At 38.1% G+C, this 18,165-nt stretch overlaps 1 protein-coding gene across 1 annotated transcript in view; it reads right to left on the bottom strand.

The window, feature by feature from the left end:
* Positions 1–933: 933 nt before the first annotated feature.
* LOC149086942 (LIM/homeobox protein Lhx9-like) overlaps positions 934–18,165 on the bottom strand; it is a 32,293-nt gene continuing 15,061 nt past the window's right edge. The window contains exons 2-5 of the mRNA XM_089231150.1: positions 15,455–15,944; positions 12,340–12,824; positions 4,590–4,888; positions 934–1,203 (exon numbers count right to left, since the gene is read on the bottom strand). Coding sequence (XP_089087276.1) covers positions 985–1,203; positions 4,590–4,888; positions 12,340–12,824; positions 15,455–15,798 — 1,347 coding nt within the window. The 5' untranslated portion in view covers positions 15,799–15,944 and the 3' untranslated portion in view covers positions 934–984. The remainder of the gene's footprint in view (positions 1,204–4,589; positions 4,889–12,339; positions 12,825–15,454; positions 15,945–18,165) is intronic.

Here is an 18,165-nt window from a genome sequence, read left to right as displayed (position 1 = left end):
TGAAATGTGATTCGCCAAAAAAATTATGCGTTTGTCCAATGTGTGAGATAAAGATATTTAGAATTAATAATCATAATTGTGGAGTCAAAATTACCATTATATAATTTATTAGTTGCGAAAATAATCTCAATCCCGGATTTCAGTAAGTTTTCGTTGAAAATACGGAAAAAAAACGGGACACTTTTTTTTAATATTAAAAAAAAACCGTAACGCCAAAATTAGTTACGCAAATGTGTCCCGTAAAATACGGGTCACATGGCCACATTGCATATACCAGTTTCTGGCCCGTGAGCCAAGTCCGTCTTAAGAGCATCAAGGGATCCCGGGCAGAGATTGATTTTCCTGAACCCCCTATTTTTTCCCCCAATCTGACTAGAAACACCTCTGCCTAACAATTCACGTGCTTTATCTCGAAATTCAGTTGAGGCCCTTGGGTCGAGCCCGGATGGGCCCACGCGTTAAGACGGCACTGCCGCGAGCATAAAAAAATACCGCATATCTGGACTAAAAAGCTACTATGTACCACCTATTATAGGAACTTGGAAGACTTCTGCGAACTACAGTTATATTGCGAGTGCCATCTATAATGTTTAGCAAGAACTAATGGTTCATATTCGGAAAAAACTCTTTTCTTTTGTTTTTGGTTTTAAACAAACGAATTCTGGTGTTTTTTAAACGTAACGATAGAGGAAAAACTTTTATTTATTTTTTCAATTTAGAAACTTAATTGTTAAATTTTTAATAATAATAATAACAATATGAATTTAATAAGTTAATACTTTGGTGCGGTCCATGCTTACTTTCAATTTGATTAACCTCGTCAGTGGGAAGGGGCGTATTCGAGTGAAATTTAGTTACGAAGTATAATGCGTATGCTCTCATATAACTTGGAAAAAAAGACCACCAACACTTACTTAAAGAATGTTTGAGAAATGCGGGGGAGGAAAAAAAGGAACATTTATTGGACTCACAAATGAATATCGGTCAAATAAGGTTCGTGAATGTTTGTATGTTTTGTTCTTCCTGCGTGATCTGAGTCGGCTGAACGTCCACCAGAGCCGAAGCGAGTCGTAGAGAGTCGCAGAAGTGAGCCTGCGACGTCAGTTCCGACAGAGGCTTCGAGTCTTGCACTATGTCCGGACCGTGTATACGCTGCCGTAAGATATTCCGCCTCCATTTCGCTCTGGCGTTTTGGAACCATACCTGAAAACGAACAAATTGAGTTAGAAAAAAAAAAAAAAAACGTCGTTTGCTGGTTAGTCCATGGTTCTTCACTTTTTGTGTCAATAGCATGAAGACCACGAACCCCTTATGACAAAATGGCATGAGGTCTATGGACCTTTCGTGCCAATAGAATGAAAGCTATGGACCTCTTTAGAAAATAATATTCAGCATATATAGCAATATAAAAGTTATTTTTTCCCCATCCAAGATTACGGAACCCCTGAAATCTCTCCAAGGAGGGCCAACGGACAAATGGTTAAGATCCTCTGACATAGTTATATCATAAATGCTTTTGCTACTTGTGAAATTAATTACAAATGTATAAATTACTAAGTGTATTTCTATGGGTCATCCCAGGGGCGTAGCCAGAAATTTCGTTCGGGGGGGGGGGAACCACTTTCATTTCGGGAGGGGACCAAAGTGACAGAACAATGGATTTGGCCATCTTTTTCCCCTTTTTTCGGTCATTTTCTCACATTTCGGGGGGGGGGGGACCAGACCCCCAAGTCCCCCCCCCCTCGCTACGCCCTTGGGTCATCCTGTATTTTATGAGACGGACAATGTTTTCCCCATATTATAAGGCTCTTGAGAGGGTTGATCCCTACTATTATTTTTATCTGGAGCCGGCGCGCGTCATTTTGAAAAAAAAATGGTTAAATGTGCACACACAGGTGTTTTATTGAATCATGCTCAAAATGAATTTCAAATGGTAGGTCCAGGGTAAACCATGTTTATGAAGACATTTCAATTCATTCTACTTCTAGTAACATTATTTATGGTATGTATGTACATACACAGCCTGATCATGCAGAACCTCCTAGAGATAGACCTCTGCACTCAGCTTGTGACGTCAGTAAGCAGTTCATTTTCCTTCAGAATATTCAGGGGAAAAAATTCCCTGCTCGTGCCAGTATCATCGTTGTGAGGAAAAGAAATGATCGGGTTCAGAATTGGCGATTTCTATGCTCCCACATCCAATCACTATGCGGTATTTGTGAGCCAATCAGGAAGATTCTACGCCAAAATAAGAAGAAACGAAATAGGATGCTGTATTTTAAAATGTGGCAAACTTGCTAGGTAGTTTGAATAACGTTTATGGCAAACAGTGCAGAGGCCTTCTATCTCTAGGAGGTGATGGATCATGAGTGTCCGCACACCCCCCTGAAATTTAGTGGATGATCAGTGACAATGAGGCCGTTTCTCCCAGTATGGACTCCGCTCCTTGTTTTCTGTGCTTTTCACCCTGACCTAAGCGTCATGTTTTGGCTTTTTTGGACAACTCTACTTAAACTACTACTATTAAACCACACATGCACCTCGTCAAAAATTCCTTTGCGGAACCTCTAACGAATTGGTACATGCGGGAATGTGCATGTACTACTTGCAGTGAAACCTGACGTGAAGTTTGTTTCTATGTAATGCTTGTTATGTATAGTGCTGCCAAGTGTCACCAGTTTTTCTAACTAAGAGTGAAGTGTAATGATTGAATAATTTCTTGTTGTAGGCCCATTGCTTTCTGTAGCGAGACTTTTTAACTCAACTTAAACTGCAGCAACAGTTCGGTGAGGGCACGTGTTTGCTTCGACATGACTATCACCCCAACCACCAGATAATGGTGTGTCGTGTCACAGTGGCGATGTTTGTCTCGGCAGGATATCAGTGCCGTCTTAACGCATGGGCTCACCTGAGGACGACCCGGGTGGGGGGGGGGGGGCTCAAGTGCAGAGGAGACTCATGATAATGAGATCTGGTAGCAATTTTCGAGAGTAAGTATGCCCTGTATGATACTGCCCGCGCCGTGCGTAGCTGGTTTCTTGACATGGGGGTTCAGGAATCGAACAGGCCTGCTCAGAACCCTGATCCAAACCATATTAAGCACTGCATCATGACTGAACATTCCTGAACATCAACTGACATTATGGACCACTCTGCTCAGCTCATTCTGTGGCAAGAATTCGGCGAAGGCATTTTTCTGTTTCGATAGGATATCAGTGCCATCTTAACACTTGGGTCTACCCGAGCACGGCCCAGGGGTCTCAAGTGCTGAAGGAACTTAGGATAATAAGGTCTAGTTACAATTTCCAGAGTAAGTATATAATTGGTAGGTCAGTAGGTACTTTTAGCGGGTTACAGAGCATCGAAAAAATCATTTTTCCCGGGCCTTATGATGCTGTCAAGAATGCCCTGCACGATACTGCCCGTGCCGTACGCAGCCCGTTTCTTGACGTGGGTGTCCAGGACAGGGCCGTAACTAGGTTTTTTACCGCTCCCACAACTTCAAAATTCGATAATTTTGTGACGGTGTTCTTTGTTCTCACCTAAAATTTCCGTCCCCCTAAATTTTTCCGTCCGGGGCAGTTGCCTCCCTAGTTCCGGCCCTGGTCCGGAAATCGAACTGGCGTTCCTAGAACCCTGATCTAGATCCTATTGATCATCTTTAGGGGTGTACTGTAACGTCAACTGCAAATGTAAGGTTTCAGATTTGCTAACTTTTTATGACAAGGGTGGGGGGGGGGTGGGGGGGGGTGGATAATGCTTACGTCATCAACCATCCTTTATGAAAATATGAAATTTTTTTACTCGCATCTTACTCGGTGTGCCAAAAACGAAAAAAACCTTTCGATAGTTTGTGGGCACTTGAAGTAACATCCCCCTACCCTATTAATAAGTGCCCTACTGAGCCACTGTACTGATCTCTAAATGTTTCGTGGATCCAATTGATCTGGAAATGTGTCTGGGCCGCTTGAGTGCTTTCAAACTGTGCCACACATCACTCAAGTGATCCGTAATTATATGCCGTGGATCACTTAAATAATCAGAGAATGTGCCGTGGGTAACTTGAGTGATGTAGAACCGCACTGGGGGGCCACTTAAGTGATCTAAAACTACGTCACATGTCACTCAAGGGATCTCTAAATGTGTCACGGATCGCTTAAGTGTTCTGGAACTGTGTCCCAGGTCATTTAAGTGATCTGAAAATGTGCCACGGGCCGCTTAAATTCTCTGGAAATGTATCACGGGACATTTAAGCGATCTGTAAATGTGCCGCTTAGTTCATTTTTACAAAATTAGGTTTGAGGAGGGCAGGCCGCATCAGATAACCCCCAGGGCTATATTTGGTGAGCGGGCCAAGGGCCTTTATGCGATTTATCATTGTATGGCTCCGAAAGTTTAATTTAAAAGATGTTTTGCATTTAAAAAAAAATTTTTTGATCGTCGGGGGGGGGGGAGGAGGCACGAGCCCCTCTATGCCCCCCCCCCCCCCCCGTGTACGCCTCTGATCCAATATGGCTAAAAACTTGCTTACGTAATACTTGAACGGACCCTAAACCAATTAGAAATACGTGGTCACGTGTAGCCATTACCTGTAGCACTCTCTTCGAAAGCCCAGTCTTGAGGGATAGCTGCTTCAAGTCTTTGGCGTCTGGGTTATGGTTGATGGCGAAATACGACTTCATGGCCCTCAGCTGGTGGTGTTTGAAAGAAGTCCTCATCCTTTTAGGTCTCATGACTGCCGCGTGTTGTTCGCTGGACGTGCTGCTGTCGCTACCCGTAGCCGTGACGCTACTGCTGCAGTTGGATTGGTGATGGTGGTGTTGTCCCAACGGAGAGAAGTTTGTGCGAGGCAAGGAACAAACACCGTCGGCACAGTTCAGCAAAGACCCTGCGTGTATTTGTTCAAGAAACAGTCATTTTCTCCGCTCAAATAATCAATCAATTAAATTATCACTTTCAAAGGCGATTATGCATAATTCAAAAACGTTCTAGGTAAACATGATAAATCGTACTAAATTCAACACATTTGCTGGTTATAATGCATAATCATGATTTCGAATTGGTAGATATGATAGATTGGTCCCGTTGCAGTGACAAGATTCATTATTTAGATGACTGTACTTGTGAGCCAGAGTACGACTTTCATTTAACAAATTTCATGATCGCACCATATTATTTACTACCTCTAATTTAAGAAATTATTCGATTTGACGTATATTTACACAAGTTGTTGCTCGTAAAACAATCAGATCCCAATATAACTAACAGAAAGTAACGGATATTGCGATCCCCCGATAAAACGAAGTTCGATGTAAAGGGGAGATGTTTAAGGGAACAAGATTAGGAAAAAAAAGTTAAATCATGAATTCATTAAATGGGAGTTCGTTGTATCGGGGTTCCACGATATTCATCAAATATACTAAACTCACATCAGCGAATTTTTTTTCTTCATATTCATCAAATTCACCAAGTACATTGGGTGGTATTACGCATAATCACTGGTAAAAGTTATAATTTTTCCGCATTTATCAAATTTACCGACACTTGAATATTATAAATAATCACCAGTAAAAGGAATAATTTTTTTTACATTCATCAAATTTATTAACGACGGTCGGGTATCATGCATAATCGCCAGTTAAAGGGAGATAATTTATCAAACTTACAGTGACGATCGGTGATTATGCATAATAACCGTTAAGATATGCATAATCCCCGATTAATCACATTTACCGTAACATATATAACTGTTACGGCAAGTGTGATAAATGTGGTAACAATACATAATAACCAGTTATGCATACTTACCAAGCATTTTGGTAAATTTGATAAATTTCCCTAAATTTATCACTTTTACCGGAGATTATGAATACTACTCAAGCGTTGTACTATGCATATCATATGGTATAGGCCTACATGATAATTCATACATGCATTGTATCGTATCATTACATCGGGGTGCGATCGCAAAAATTTGTTATTATTATTATCGGGATGCGACTATATTCATCAGACATATTATACTCATTTAGAATTTTTTTCAAATTTATCAAATTCACAAATTACATTAGGGTATTATGGCTAATCACAGCTAAAGGCGATAAATTTCAAGTATTTATCGAATTCACCAACTACACTTGGTTATTATATATAATCGCTAGTAAAAAGTGATGATGTTTTCAGTATTTATCAAATTTGCCAACGACACTTGGGTATTATGCAGGCATATTTGACGATAAAAGTGACAAATTTATCAAACTTACAAATTCGATTTTTAAGTATACATAATAACCGATTTATCACATTTATCGTAATTTATGCAAGAAACAATCACACTTTCTAGGCCCAACAACTTTTGCACGAACGACATTTTATGGAAATTTTCAAGTATTTGATTTCCGTCTTTTTTCTGCCAGGTTTTTCAAAATTACAAAAATATTTTCTAAATATATTTTTTTTTCTTCCTGCTCAGCAACCGGAAACGAGGAAATGGTGAAAAAAAAAAGCAAAATGGTGGAATTTATGATTTCCGGTCGTTATGGGGTTTCCTCATTACTGTTTATAACTTTCCACTCTCAGTGAAAAAATACGGAGCTTAAACAAAAATATTTCTTCAAAGAGTCTATTCATGCGGAATATCTGATGGAATTCAAATTAGCTGCCAGTCAGAATATCTGAATAATCCCACCGTCTTGAGGTTGATTTAATTTTTAAGGGCAGTGAATTATTTGAAAGAAAATCGCCAAATATGATCTATTTCTGAATATTATGCTAAATGCAATCGAATCCTGTTTTAATGAATACCGCTATAGCGAAAATCTAGTTTTAACGAACACTTTTATAATTCTCTAGATAAGTTTAGATAGGAACAAAACAAAAACCTGGAATTCCTTTATAACGAAATTTTGTTATAACGAAGTGATTTCTCCGGTCTCTTGGAGTTAGTTATAACGAAGTGATTTCTCCGGTATCTTGGAGTTAGTTATAACGAAGTGATTTCTCCGGTCTCTTGGAGTTAGTTATAACGAAGTGATTTCTCCGGTATCTCGGAGTTAGTGATAACGAAGTGATTTCTCCGGTCTCTTGGAGTTAGTTATAACGGGATTCGACTGTACTGTTTTGAGTTATTTATTTATTTATTGATTTTTTTTTGATTCCAGGAATAAACACGTCATTTCTTAATTTTTTTTTTCGTATTTTATAAGAATTAGATTTTTTTTTAAATCAATACTTTTTTTTTCAAATTTCAGGAACTGAATTATTTTTTCAATTTCCGGAATTTTTTTTTTTTCACATTTAAGGAATTGAAATTTTTTTCGAGTATCAAGAATTAGATTTTATTTAATATTTATTTATATTAAGTCATATTTTAATAAAAGAGGAATATTTCTTTCTTCCACAAGATAAATTATTGCCCACTGAACTAAATTACGCATTCATGATAGCAAATTGTGAAAAGAATGGAGGAAAGAAAGCAGGAGAAATTCCAGTGAAAGGCACGAGGAAAAAAAAATTCCGATATTTATGGGAAATATTTTGATATTATCTGTGTACACACCACAATCGCAGCCAAACTGCAATTACATGCGAACATGTTAGGTTTATTTTAAGTTTCGGTTTAGATGGTCTTAGAAGCCAACAGATAAAATTAATAGCAAAAAACAATGTTAAATTTTCCTAGAAATATACAAACAACTGTATTTTGATTCTGACAACAACAAAACAAAAATCAATGAAATAAAATACTCTTGTCAAAAATGTATAACTGCACATATTCAAACAATATAGATTTTGTATTTAAAGTATTCATTGCATTAACGAGCAGCAACATCAAGACCAAACATGAAAACACAACAGAAAAATGCCAAAGAGAGAAGAAATAATACAAAGCAAAAATAAGATGAAACAACAAAAATAAATAATATTTGAAATATAAAAAAGTAGAAAAATTAGGGTAAAAATGATACAAGAGAGAGAGATAAATTCAAAAAACTGCAGCAACACAGCAACCATATCGAGCCTGCGTTCGGTTGACCAGTGCCGGAACAAGAGCTAGCCAAAAGAGCAACCGCCCCAGTCAGTTATCTTGAGGGGACGGTAAATTCCAGGGACATAAAAATCTAAAAAATGTATATAAAGGCTGAAACCTTTTGTTATAGAAATACGAATGTTTTGCCCTCTTGACGAAAATCCTAAATACGGTTCTGGCATTGGTCCACCCGCTAAGACGCCACTGCACTAAACTATGAACTCATGATGGCAAAATACGAAAATAATGGTAGGAAAAAATACCAATGAAAGGAACGATAAACAATTTGGGTATTTATGAGAAATATTTCGATTTTCGCAATGTATTAATGACATCCGAACAAATATTACATGAAATTGTATACCGAAATTGTTCGGTTCATTTTCAGTTTCGATTTAAAGAGGCTTAGAAGCCAATAGATGAAATTAATTTCAAAAAATAATATTAAATTTCTCTAAAATTTACAAAAAAACGATATTTTCACGAAAAAGAATATCAATGAGGAAAAAGACTCATGTCAAAGAGGTACCGCAGCTCATTTTCAAACAATATATTTTTTTGTCTTTCAGGTCTTCTCTTACATTGACAAGCAGCAACATCACCGCCAATCATGTACAAGAAAAGATATGATATAAAGGGAAAAGATATACGTGGGAGGGGGAGGGAATATACAGTCGAATCCCGTTATAACGAACTCCAAGAGACCGTAGGAAAAACTTGGTTATAACGAAATTTTGTTATAAAGGAATTCCAAGTTTTTGCATTGTTCTTATGTAAGATTATCTGGAAGATTAGAAAAGTGTTCATTAAAACGAGATTTTCGCTATAACGGTATTCGTTTAAACGGGATTCACCTGTTGTAGAAAAATATATAAAAATTCGCGTGAAAATTATACAAGATAGAGAAAGAAATTCAAAACTGCAGCAACACAGCAGCCATGTCGAACCCGCGTTCGGTTGGCCAATGCCGCAACAAGAGTCGCCCAATGGTGCAATTACTCCAGTCAGTAATCTTGAGCGGGACGGTCAATTTCAGGGATAAAAATCTGAAATTTATTTTTAAAGCACAATGCAGAAAAAAATTCGTCAAAAAAAAAATTGCGAATTTTCGCCTTCTCAACGAAAATCCTAGATGCGGCCATAACACTGGCCACCTGCTAAGACGCCACTGCACTAAATTATGCATTTATGATGACAAAATCCGAAAATAATGGTGGAAAAATACCAATGGCCACATACTAAAAATACTAATGAGAAATAGTTCCGATATTTATGAAAAATATTTTGTTACTGTTTTTAAGCTAATTTCAGCCAAAGAAATATCACATGGAAATTATATACCGACATACATTGTTCGGTTTATTTCGGTTTCGATCTAAAGAGGCTTAGAAGCCAACAGATAAAATTAAAGCCAAAAAATAATATTAAATTTCCTCAGAATGTACAAAAAATTGTATTTCGACAATATGAAAAAAAAAAGAAGACTCGTGTCAAAGATGTATCGCAGCTCATGTTCAAACAATGTTTTTTTTTTCGTCTTTCAAGTCTTCTTTACATTGACAAGCAGCAACAACGCCGCCAAACATGAAAAAGAAGAAGAGAAATGATATAAAGGAGAAAAAATATAAGTGGAAAAAAATAAATAATATGGAGAATATATATAAAAAGAAGTAGAAAAATTCGCGTAAAAATGATACAAGAGAGAGATAAATTCAAAACTGCAGCAGCAGCAGCCATGTCGAGAAACAAGAACTTCAAGAAGAATGTTGGGAAGGGGGGTTGTCGTGGGGGGGCCCCCAAGAAGAATAAGAAGGGGAAGAGGGGGGGGGGCAGTGGTGTAGAGATGGAAGGGGGGAAAAGGATTTTATATCCTCGTAGGGCCCAATTAGGGAAGGACCTTCGGATTTGGGCTCAGGGAAGGCGATTTCTGACATGGGGTGGAAAAGGCGAAAGCCAAGTGCCCCGATAAAATTTAATTCCATCGTCCTCCCTATAATCGGATCTGCTGCTGCGAGAGCTTGTGCATCTCTCTCTCTCTCTTTCTCTCTCTGTGTGTGTGTTATAGGACATGAAGAGAGAGTCAGAGAGAGAGAGAGAGAGAGGGAGCCGTAGGATTTGTGCGACGTCTCCAATAGCTGACTGATGCTACTGCTTGCAGTGCTTGCTTGCTTGCTTTCTTGCAACGTAAGCCCCACAGCTAATTTGTGGAAGCGAAGCAGAAAGTATCAATAGCTACCCACGCTCGAGCGACGTTGTCTGGGATAGCGGCGACATACATACATCGGTAGAGAGCTCACTAGCTCTCTCTCTCTCAGTATAGAAAGAGAGAGAGAGAGAGCCGTGGAGAGTGGTACCCTTGCCACCACCATTGTGTCGCTGCTTTGCTCGTGGATGTTTCGTGTTATATAGACAGTAGCTTTAAGCCGACAGAAGCGATTTTTATTTCGTCTTATTATTATTTTTACGCGTTTTTCACGTGGATTTTTTTATTATTATTATCCTGTTCGGTTGTGTATGGGAGTGAGAGTGATACACGGCATTCCCTTCTTTACAAGAGACTGTGAGAGTATATATTAAAAACATATACAGTGTACTTCTTTTTTTTAGATTAAAAAAAGAGATGATAGAATGATTGAGGCTTAACACTGAAGTAGTGATTTTTGTTTCGATATTTCTGAGATTTCTGTTTTCTCTCTCGCGAATCGTGGATATATCGCGGATTCATTGTGGAATATATAAAGGAAGCCGAATCTCTTAGCTATGTATCGTACTCGTCGAAAAGAAAGTCAATAAGAATTTTGAAGCAGCAGATATTGTGACTGAGACCGGGATTACACTATAAAAGATTTGTAAAAGTTCATTTTAGATGAAAAGGGGCATTTAAGTTATACTTTCAGAAAGTAGTTTACATTATGGCTCATTGTATCACTGACATCTTTCTGAATTTTCGTGACATTCAACTGGTGAAAGTTACAAATCATTTCCTGCTTTTTATGATATAAGGGTTAATAAAAGCCATTTGTTTTTTTTTCTTAATTTTATGTTGGTCCCCTGAAAACATTCGTGATTGAATCTGCACTGGAAAGTGCGAGTTTAAGGCCGGGATTACATTATAAAAAAGTTATTTTATAAAGCTTGATAAATGAAACCAATAAGCTTATTAGTTACATTCGAGCGAATGCAACCGCTTATTAGTTGCATTTGTCAAGGTTTATAAAACAACTTTTATAAAACTTTATAGTGCAATATTAAGATATATAAAGTTGTGCAGTTATTTTTTCCCAATTATTATTTTTATACAGGGTCGGTGAAAAGTCCTGGGGACACATTTTGAAAATTTTTAAAAATTCAACCAATTGACAATAAACAGATGCGGTGACACGTTAAAATACTTATTATGGCCTAAAGTTTTTTTGTTAATTGAAAAATTTCGAAATTTGTCATAGATGCGTGAACGTAAACCACTGTCTGACGAAACCATCGACACATAAAATGCAACACAAACAGTGCATAATTGGGGAGACAAAAGAAGTTTAAAATGAAGAACAATATTCTTTAAATGTTTTCGATAATGTGTTTTTAAATAGCCTAAACGCACAAAATAAATGAATTTCAGTGTATCTAATCGGGAACACGTGTATTCTTTAACGCTCTCCTCAGAAAGAGGAAGAAACGAGCATCCCGAAGGTGCCGATCTAATCAAATTATTTGGAAATGTCTTTTATATTTAATCAGCGCCGTCATTTCAACTTTTTCCAGGAGGGGGGGGGGGCAAAGCACATGTACTCAATGTATGTATATAATATATATATATATATATATATACCATTTGTAGTGTATTTTCAAAAGCCGGGCTGCTCCCCCCCCCCCCCCCACAAATGACGGGCCTGCATTTAATGAACAATTTACAGCTACCTCGTTGGGAATTTTGCCTTTTGTGGCCTTTATAATTTGTATTTGCATTTGGTACTTTCATAAAACGAAAATTCAAGTATTCACCATCGTCACTTCAAAGGGACCATCAGGACACGCGAAACAGGCACATCTCTGCAGGGCCACGCATACACTCAGAACAAACATTCCGGCATGTACCGATTCGAAACACTGCAGAGGAATATGTACGTGGTGCATGCACGGTTAATTAGTAGCAATTTATATCATAGCTAACGTGGAATATGTATGAAAGTGTTCCCTAAATAATAACCGATTTTTAAAAGAATGTTCAGGTTTTTTCAAGAGATAATGAAAATTTTTGAATTTAATTGGCAGCAATGGCCTTAAACGTGGTCAGACATCTATGGTATGCTCACCTCGAAGGGGAGTGAAAAGGGAAGACGTGAAAAACGATTTGTGCTTCTTGGGACGACCTTTGAGTGCGTTTTTCTGCTGGACGTTTGCCTTTCCTTTGCCACCACCGCCGCCACCCTGTTGCAGCTGAGCGGCCGGACTGCACGGCCGCAACGGATTTGCCGAGCCGGACGCATAGACACGAGACGTAGGAGGAATGGCCTTCTCGTCCGCGAGGCAAGACGAATCCTCGATTTTCAAGTCCTTCATCAGTGATTTCGGACAAATATTTGCGTTTGATCCTTCGTATTGTACGATTATCTCGTAGTGCAACCTGCAGTAAATTACGTCTTCCCTCAGTCCGAAATATTCTCCTTTGGTCAATGGCTTGTTGCAAGTCGCACAGGTGAAACAATGGAGATGGTACACGTGGTCTCTGGCCCTCATCACCAGTTCCGTCCTGGATATTGACAAGTGACATCGAGTGCAGCATTTCGCCGAGAATAATCTGTATCACAAAAAAAGGGGAAAAAAAGTAATATCAATGTTAAATAATTTGACATTTTGGCATTACTTTGACATAAATTTTGCATGTGTATTCGTATTTTCATATGTACGCATATGCAAACCACAGTGGATCCCGCTTATGATATTTTTTTAAAAAACGGTCGGAAAAAAACGTTGCGAGTGGGAAATGCATCAAACAGGAGACCTCGATGAACATTAGAAAGAGAACAAAATTAACTCAGTAGAAAATGAGTCGTACCAAGCAGGAAAACGTTCTAAGCGAGAACTTTGTAAGCGGGATCCACTGTACACGGGGAATGGTTATAAAATTATTTTTTTCTATTTGTAAGCCTATGGGGAGTGATATAGTAATACACTCATGTCCATAAATTGAGGATAATGCCAGCTCCGGCAAATAAAAGTTCAGAAACAAAACAAACGTTACTTATTCATAAAGCCCATTTATTAAACAAAAGATAAAGAACAAAAACGATGGTGTATGTATGATACCATTCATAAAAACTACGATTTTTGCTCCCTGGAGCAATTGTAAAAAATATCTCCTTTACAAAAACTTACTATTACATGGTTGGTATGATGGTTAATACATTGTATGTCTCCCATGCGATGAAATACAGTCCGTACAACGCCTAGGCATGCTGAGTATCAAATTATCGATCTGATCTTGGGGAAGATCACTTCACTCAGCAAGCAATGCTCTCGAAGTTCCGGTACACATGTAGGAGGTGGTTGACGGGCTGCAACTCGTCGGCCAAGCATGTCCCACATATGCTCTATCGGATTCAAGTCAGGTGAGAATGCTGGTCATTCCATACGGGTTATATCCTCAGATTCAAGACATTCGTTTACGATGTTTGCTCGGTGAGGACGGGCGTTGTCATTCATAAACACAAATTCTGCGCCCATGGCACCCCTAAACAAACGTACATGTTGTTCCAGAATGATGTCCCGATAAATTTGGGCTTTCATGGTTCCGGTTTGAACATGCAGATCTGTTCTGGAACCCAGTATAATTCCACCCCAAACGAGCAATGCTGCACCACCGTAACGGTGTCGTTCAATGATGTTGTCTTGGTGGTAACGGGTACCTGGCATTCTCCATATGAAAGTCCGACGTGAATCAGACTGCAAGCTAAACCTGGACTCGTCGGAAAACATCACACAAGCCCACTGTGACGATGTCCACATTGCATGTTCTCTACTCCAGGCTAATCGCTGCCGACAGTGAGTTGCCGTGAGCGGAACACATCTGACAGGCCTGCGAGCATATAGACCAATATCTCCCAAACGTCTGTACACGGTTTGCCTTGAAACTGTGGTACCCGTGGCTGCAGATAGCTGACGAGACAGGTCGGATGCTGTGCTCCGTCTGCTTCTTTTGGCAGTTACTGACAAATACCGGTCTTCATTCGGCGTTGTAACTCGGGGGCGACCTGTACTGTAACGTCTACTGACATTTCCGTTATCTTGGAATCGTTGCCAAAGCCTAGAGATGACACTTTGGGCAATTCCATGTTTCATCTGAGTACGCCCACATTCCAGGTGGCCGATAATTCTACCACGTAAAAAATCATCCACATGCGTCCTCTGTGTCATAACTATTCGCTTATGGCACTGAGCACCTTACAGAACTCTTGTGAACAATTTCACTTCTTTGCCACCATTCCTTATATACCCCCCTCTTACACTCTCGTCATTGTGACGTACTATCGGCATCATCTGGTGGCTTCCTGAAATTTGCATATCATTCTTGCAGATGGTGTCATAATTCTACAGGTTAAATTTTTACTTTAGATTTCGATTTCCGTGTGATTCTGAATTATCCTTAATTTATGGACATGAGTGTAATTAGAGACCGAATGTTCAGCCATTAAAAACTGTGAAATTAGGCAGGCAAAAAGTCACCAAAAGTGCTTGAAAAAAATGCTAAGAAATGACATAACTATTTGAAAAAAAAAAAAAAAAAAACTAAAAATTAAGATAAGAGTTAACACATCCAAGCTCTTCAGACAATAGTCCCTAATATTCACGAATAAATATAAAAAGTTTTGAAAGGACATTTACGGCAACAATATTTCAAAAAAGGCATTTTCATAAGAGAAATTGAGATTGAAAATAGGCAAAAAATACTGAAGATCGGCAAAAAAGATTGAAAATAGGCAAAGTAAACATGTATACACATGGTATGTACATACAATACAATACATTCCCATGAGAAAAAAACTCGAAATAGGCAAAACGAGCATGTATTGCATTTTGTCTAAACATACGGGCTCTAATAATGATATTTCTAGAAACATCACTTGTAGGCCTATTGTGTTACGCATTCTCTCTCTGGTAAAAACCAATATTGAAATAAGTTGGATAATCAAAACAATAATCAATTACCTAGAGCCAAGTACACATCCCCTGCATAATTTGCAATGCCTTATTATATTAATATTACAATTTTCTTTTTCGAGAATTGCCTTTTCTGCAATTGCCGAGAATTGCTTTCTTTTCGAATGGTAAAATGATCTAAAATATTTCTAGGTCAAATGTATTAAATTTTCATTTTTTAGAGACATTCCTAAGAAAATTGGAAAATTCTCTAGGTGACTTGAGTTTCACCTGTGGTAGTCTTTCCTGCAATAAATGTGTCCCTCTCTGGCGAAACAGCTGATCTCGGTGTCCAGGTGCTCGTTGCACTGGCAGCAGGTGAGGCACTCCAAGTGCCACTGGCGTTCCACCGCGAACAGGTAATAGCGGTCGTATATGTCCCTTCCGCAACCCGCGCACCTGACGCTGCTTCTCTGCACGCCACTGTCATTATTCGACGAGGAAGTGATGTTCTTCTCGCAAGTGCCACCGTTCTCTACTTCCGCTTCCTCATCCCGATCTTCTTCTTCTTCCTCTTCTCGTCTCTGGCTCGATCCCAGAGAATCGTGTCCCCTCCGACCGTATACAACCAACATCAAGAGGACGAGGACGATGACGCCGTTTTTCCAAGCTCGATATCTGCTACCTTGGTGGAGGACCTCCAGGTTGGGGAAGACAATGCCTGGTGTTTGGTCATTCCTTATCCATTTTTTCTTCCCTTATTAGGGAAATTCAAGAATTGCTAAAACAGGAGGGGAAAAAAAACGAATTAGAACATTCCGGAAACTGAAATAAAAGTTTGGAATTGAATATTAATTCAACACGATATATAGAACGCGTAATGATTTCAAAATTTTATTTTAATACAGTCGAAACTCGTTATAACGACCATGCGTCATTGTGATAACAAAAAACAGTAGGCCTACGATAACTCTATTTTGTTTTCATATTCATCTCGGGCTATTTTTTTCCAATATAGCGACCCACATAAATTATTCAATTCAATAAAACGTCTGAATTCTGTGGTGTTTGGTCCGAATATGACAACTCCAGAATCACAGAGATTCTGGAGATATAGCATTTTCATTGCCATTTAAAAATCAGAAATAAATCATACACACAAATGCAAATGAAAATATGATGTCAGAATGTTGTTTAGCCGTACGTACGTATTTGTGCATTTATCTCACTTCTAATTAACTATATTAGCAAGACTAGATCAAAAAGACATTTTTTAGAGATATCATGTTCTGACCAAACGCCACAGAATTCATCTTTGCTTCCCCTTATTTTGCATATAAGTGATGTTTAGGTGTCACGTGAATCAACAGTTCAATTAACGGCTTCGTGAAAATTTTAAATGTCTGAATTTCAGTTATGAAAGTGAAGCTCGAAGTGGGTGGCGATGTCTTGAAGAAGGAAATCAAAGAAACCTTGAAATTGACTATTCAAAATTTCGCGGATACTTAATAAATTTAGTTTGGAAGATGTTTAAATCCCCGAAAGTATAGTAAAAAAAACTCTCCGTGAAATCGTAGGGATTTTTATTAAATTTGTGAATCAAAAATGCTTCTGAAATACAGCCATAAAGTCTCTTTGTCTTTGCTCACCCAGAACAAATTGAGGTAAGACGTTTCTTAAAATCCACCATACTATGAAAGATATTATATAATTCCAGTCTTATTTGTTTTTCTCCCTTCAAAACTCTTCTTCTAGAAAATGGTTGAGCTATTACCATTGCTCTCAAAAACTGCATAGATAATGAATGCTCCCGAACTAGCTGAATTCTACTAAGATGAAATTATGAAAATTCCCTGAAAATATCTTAAGTTTGTGAAGAAAAAAATAGAAGATACTTCAAATTATACAGAAGTAAGATCTTTAACCCTTCATCGAATATTTTGCAATAAAACACTCAAAACTTTCTACACGACCAATAGAAAAGCTCTCTGAAGTCCAACCTGATGTTGTGTTTTAGCCGAAAATGTAAATTGTTTCAATTAATTGATTAATGAAGACATGATAATGATGATGATGATGATGATGATGATTTTTGAATCGCAATAAAATTTATAGCAAAAAATTATATTCATATAACATACACGTGCCTTAAAAAAAGCATTGTAAAATGTAAAATATGAAAATTGATAGAATACATGGACTTAAGCTATATAAAATCACTCAAGTCTTTTCTGAGGAGTTCTTTGTATTAGTATCTTATTTATTTAAGATCTTTTTCGGAACCTCAAAGTGTACTCGCAGTTCGCACCTGTCACGAAGGCAAGTGATTTAAGAGCATTTTCTTTGCTTCTCTTCTCTTTCTCTTATATAACGGACAGCGCCCGACAAGACAGATTCTCTTTAAAACGAGAGGGAAAAGAAAAGCCGTAATAAAGGAGAAAGAAATGAACTTCCTACCATTTTCTTTTCTTTATCCTAGACTGGTTTTGGGTTCGTGCCCTGAAAGTAAAAACCTACCTGTATGTGTATTTTTTTTTTTTGTACTTATATTTCTTATCCCAAGTTTCAACCCTGAAGGAATTTGCCGCCACTGGTCGTATCTCTCAGTCGGAGGCCCGAGTTTTCACCTGCGAATTCTATACACCGTTTACGTGTTTTCGAGGCAGGAGGTTATCCGCCCTTTGTTGAATAATAACTCTCGTCGTGAAAACTTTTAAGAGAGCACAGAAGGATAAGAATATATATATAGGAAAAATGTTCTTTTATCTTAAATGTTTTCGTTCTTTAATAGTTTTGAGTAGTTTTTTCTTTTGGTAAACACTTTGCATAACGCGTCTTGTTTAAAGAGTGGCGCTGCGATATTTTACGGTATCAGGAGAAATGTCTACTTATGCGTTTCCGCGGTATCAAATGGATTTATATATACATTACTGTAAATATTTGTGGTTGTTATGAAGAATAAGTAAATAATTAAAAATAAATTTATGGACGGTTTTTAAGCT

This window comes from Pholcus phalangioides, unplaced genomic scaffold (assembly GCF_987345545.1).
Source record: "Pholcus phalangioides strain wild (caught in Gottingen) unplaced genomic scaffold, Ppha-v1.0 ptg000004l_1, whole genome shotgun sequence".
NCBI lineage: Eukaryota > Metazoa > Arthropoda > Arachnida > Araneae > Pholcidae > Pholcus > Pholcus phalangioides.
Note: the sequence above shows the minus strand (reverse complement) of the source record. Positions and strands in the feature narration are given on the sequence as shown.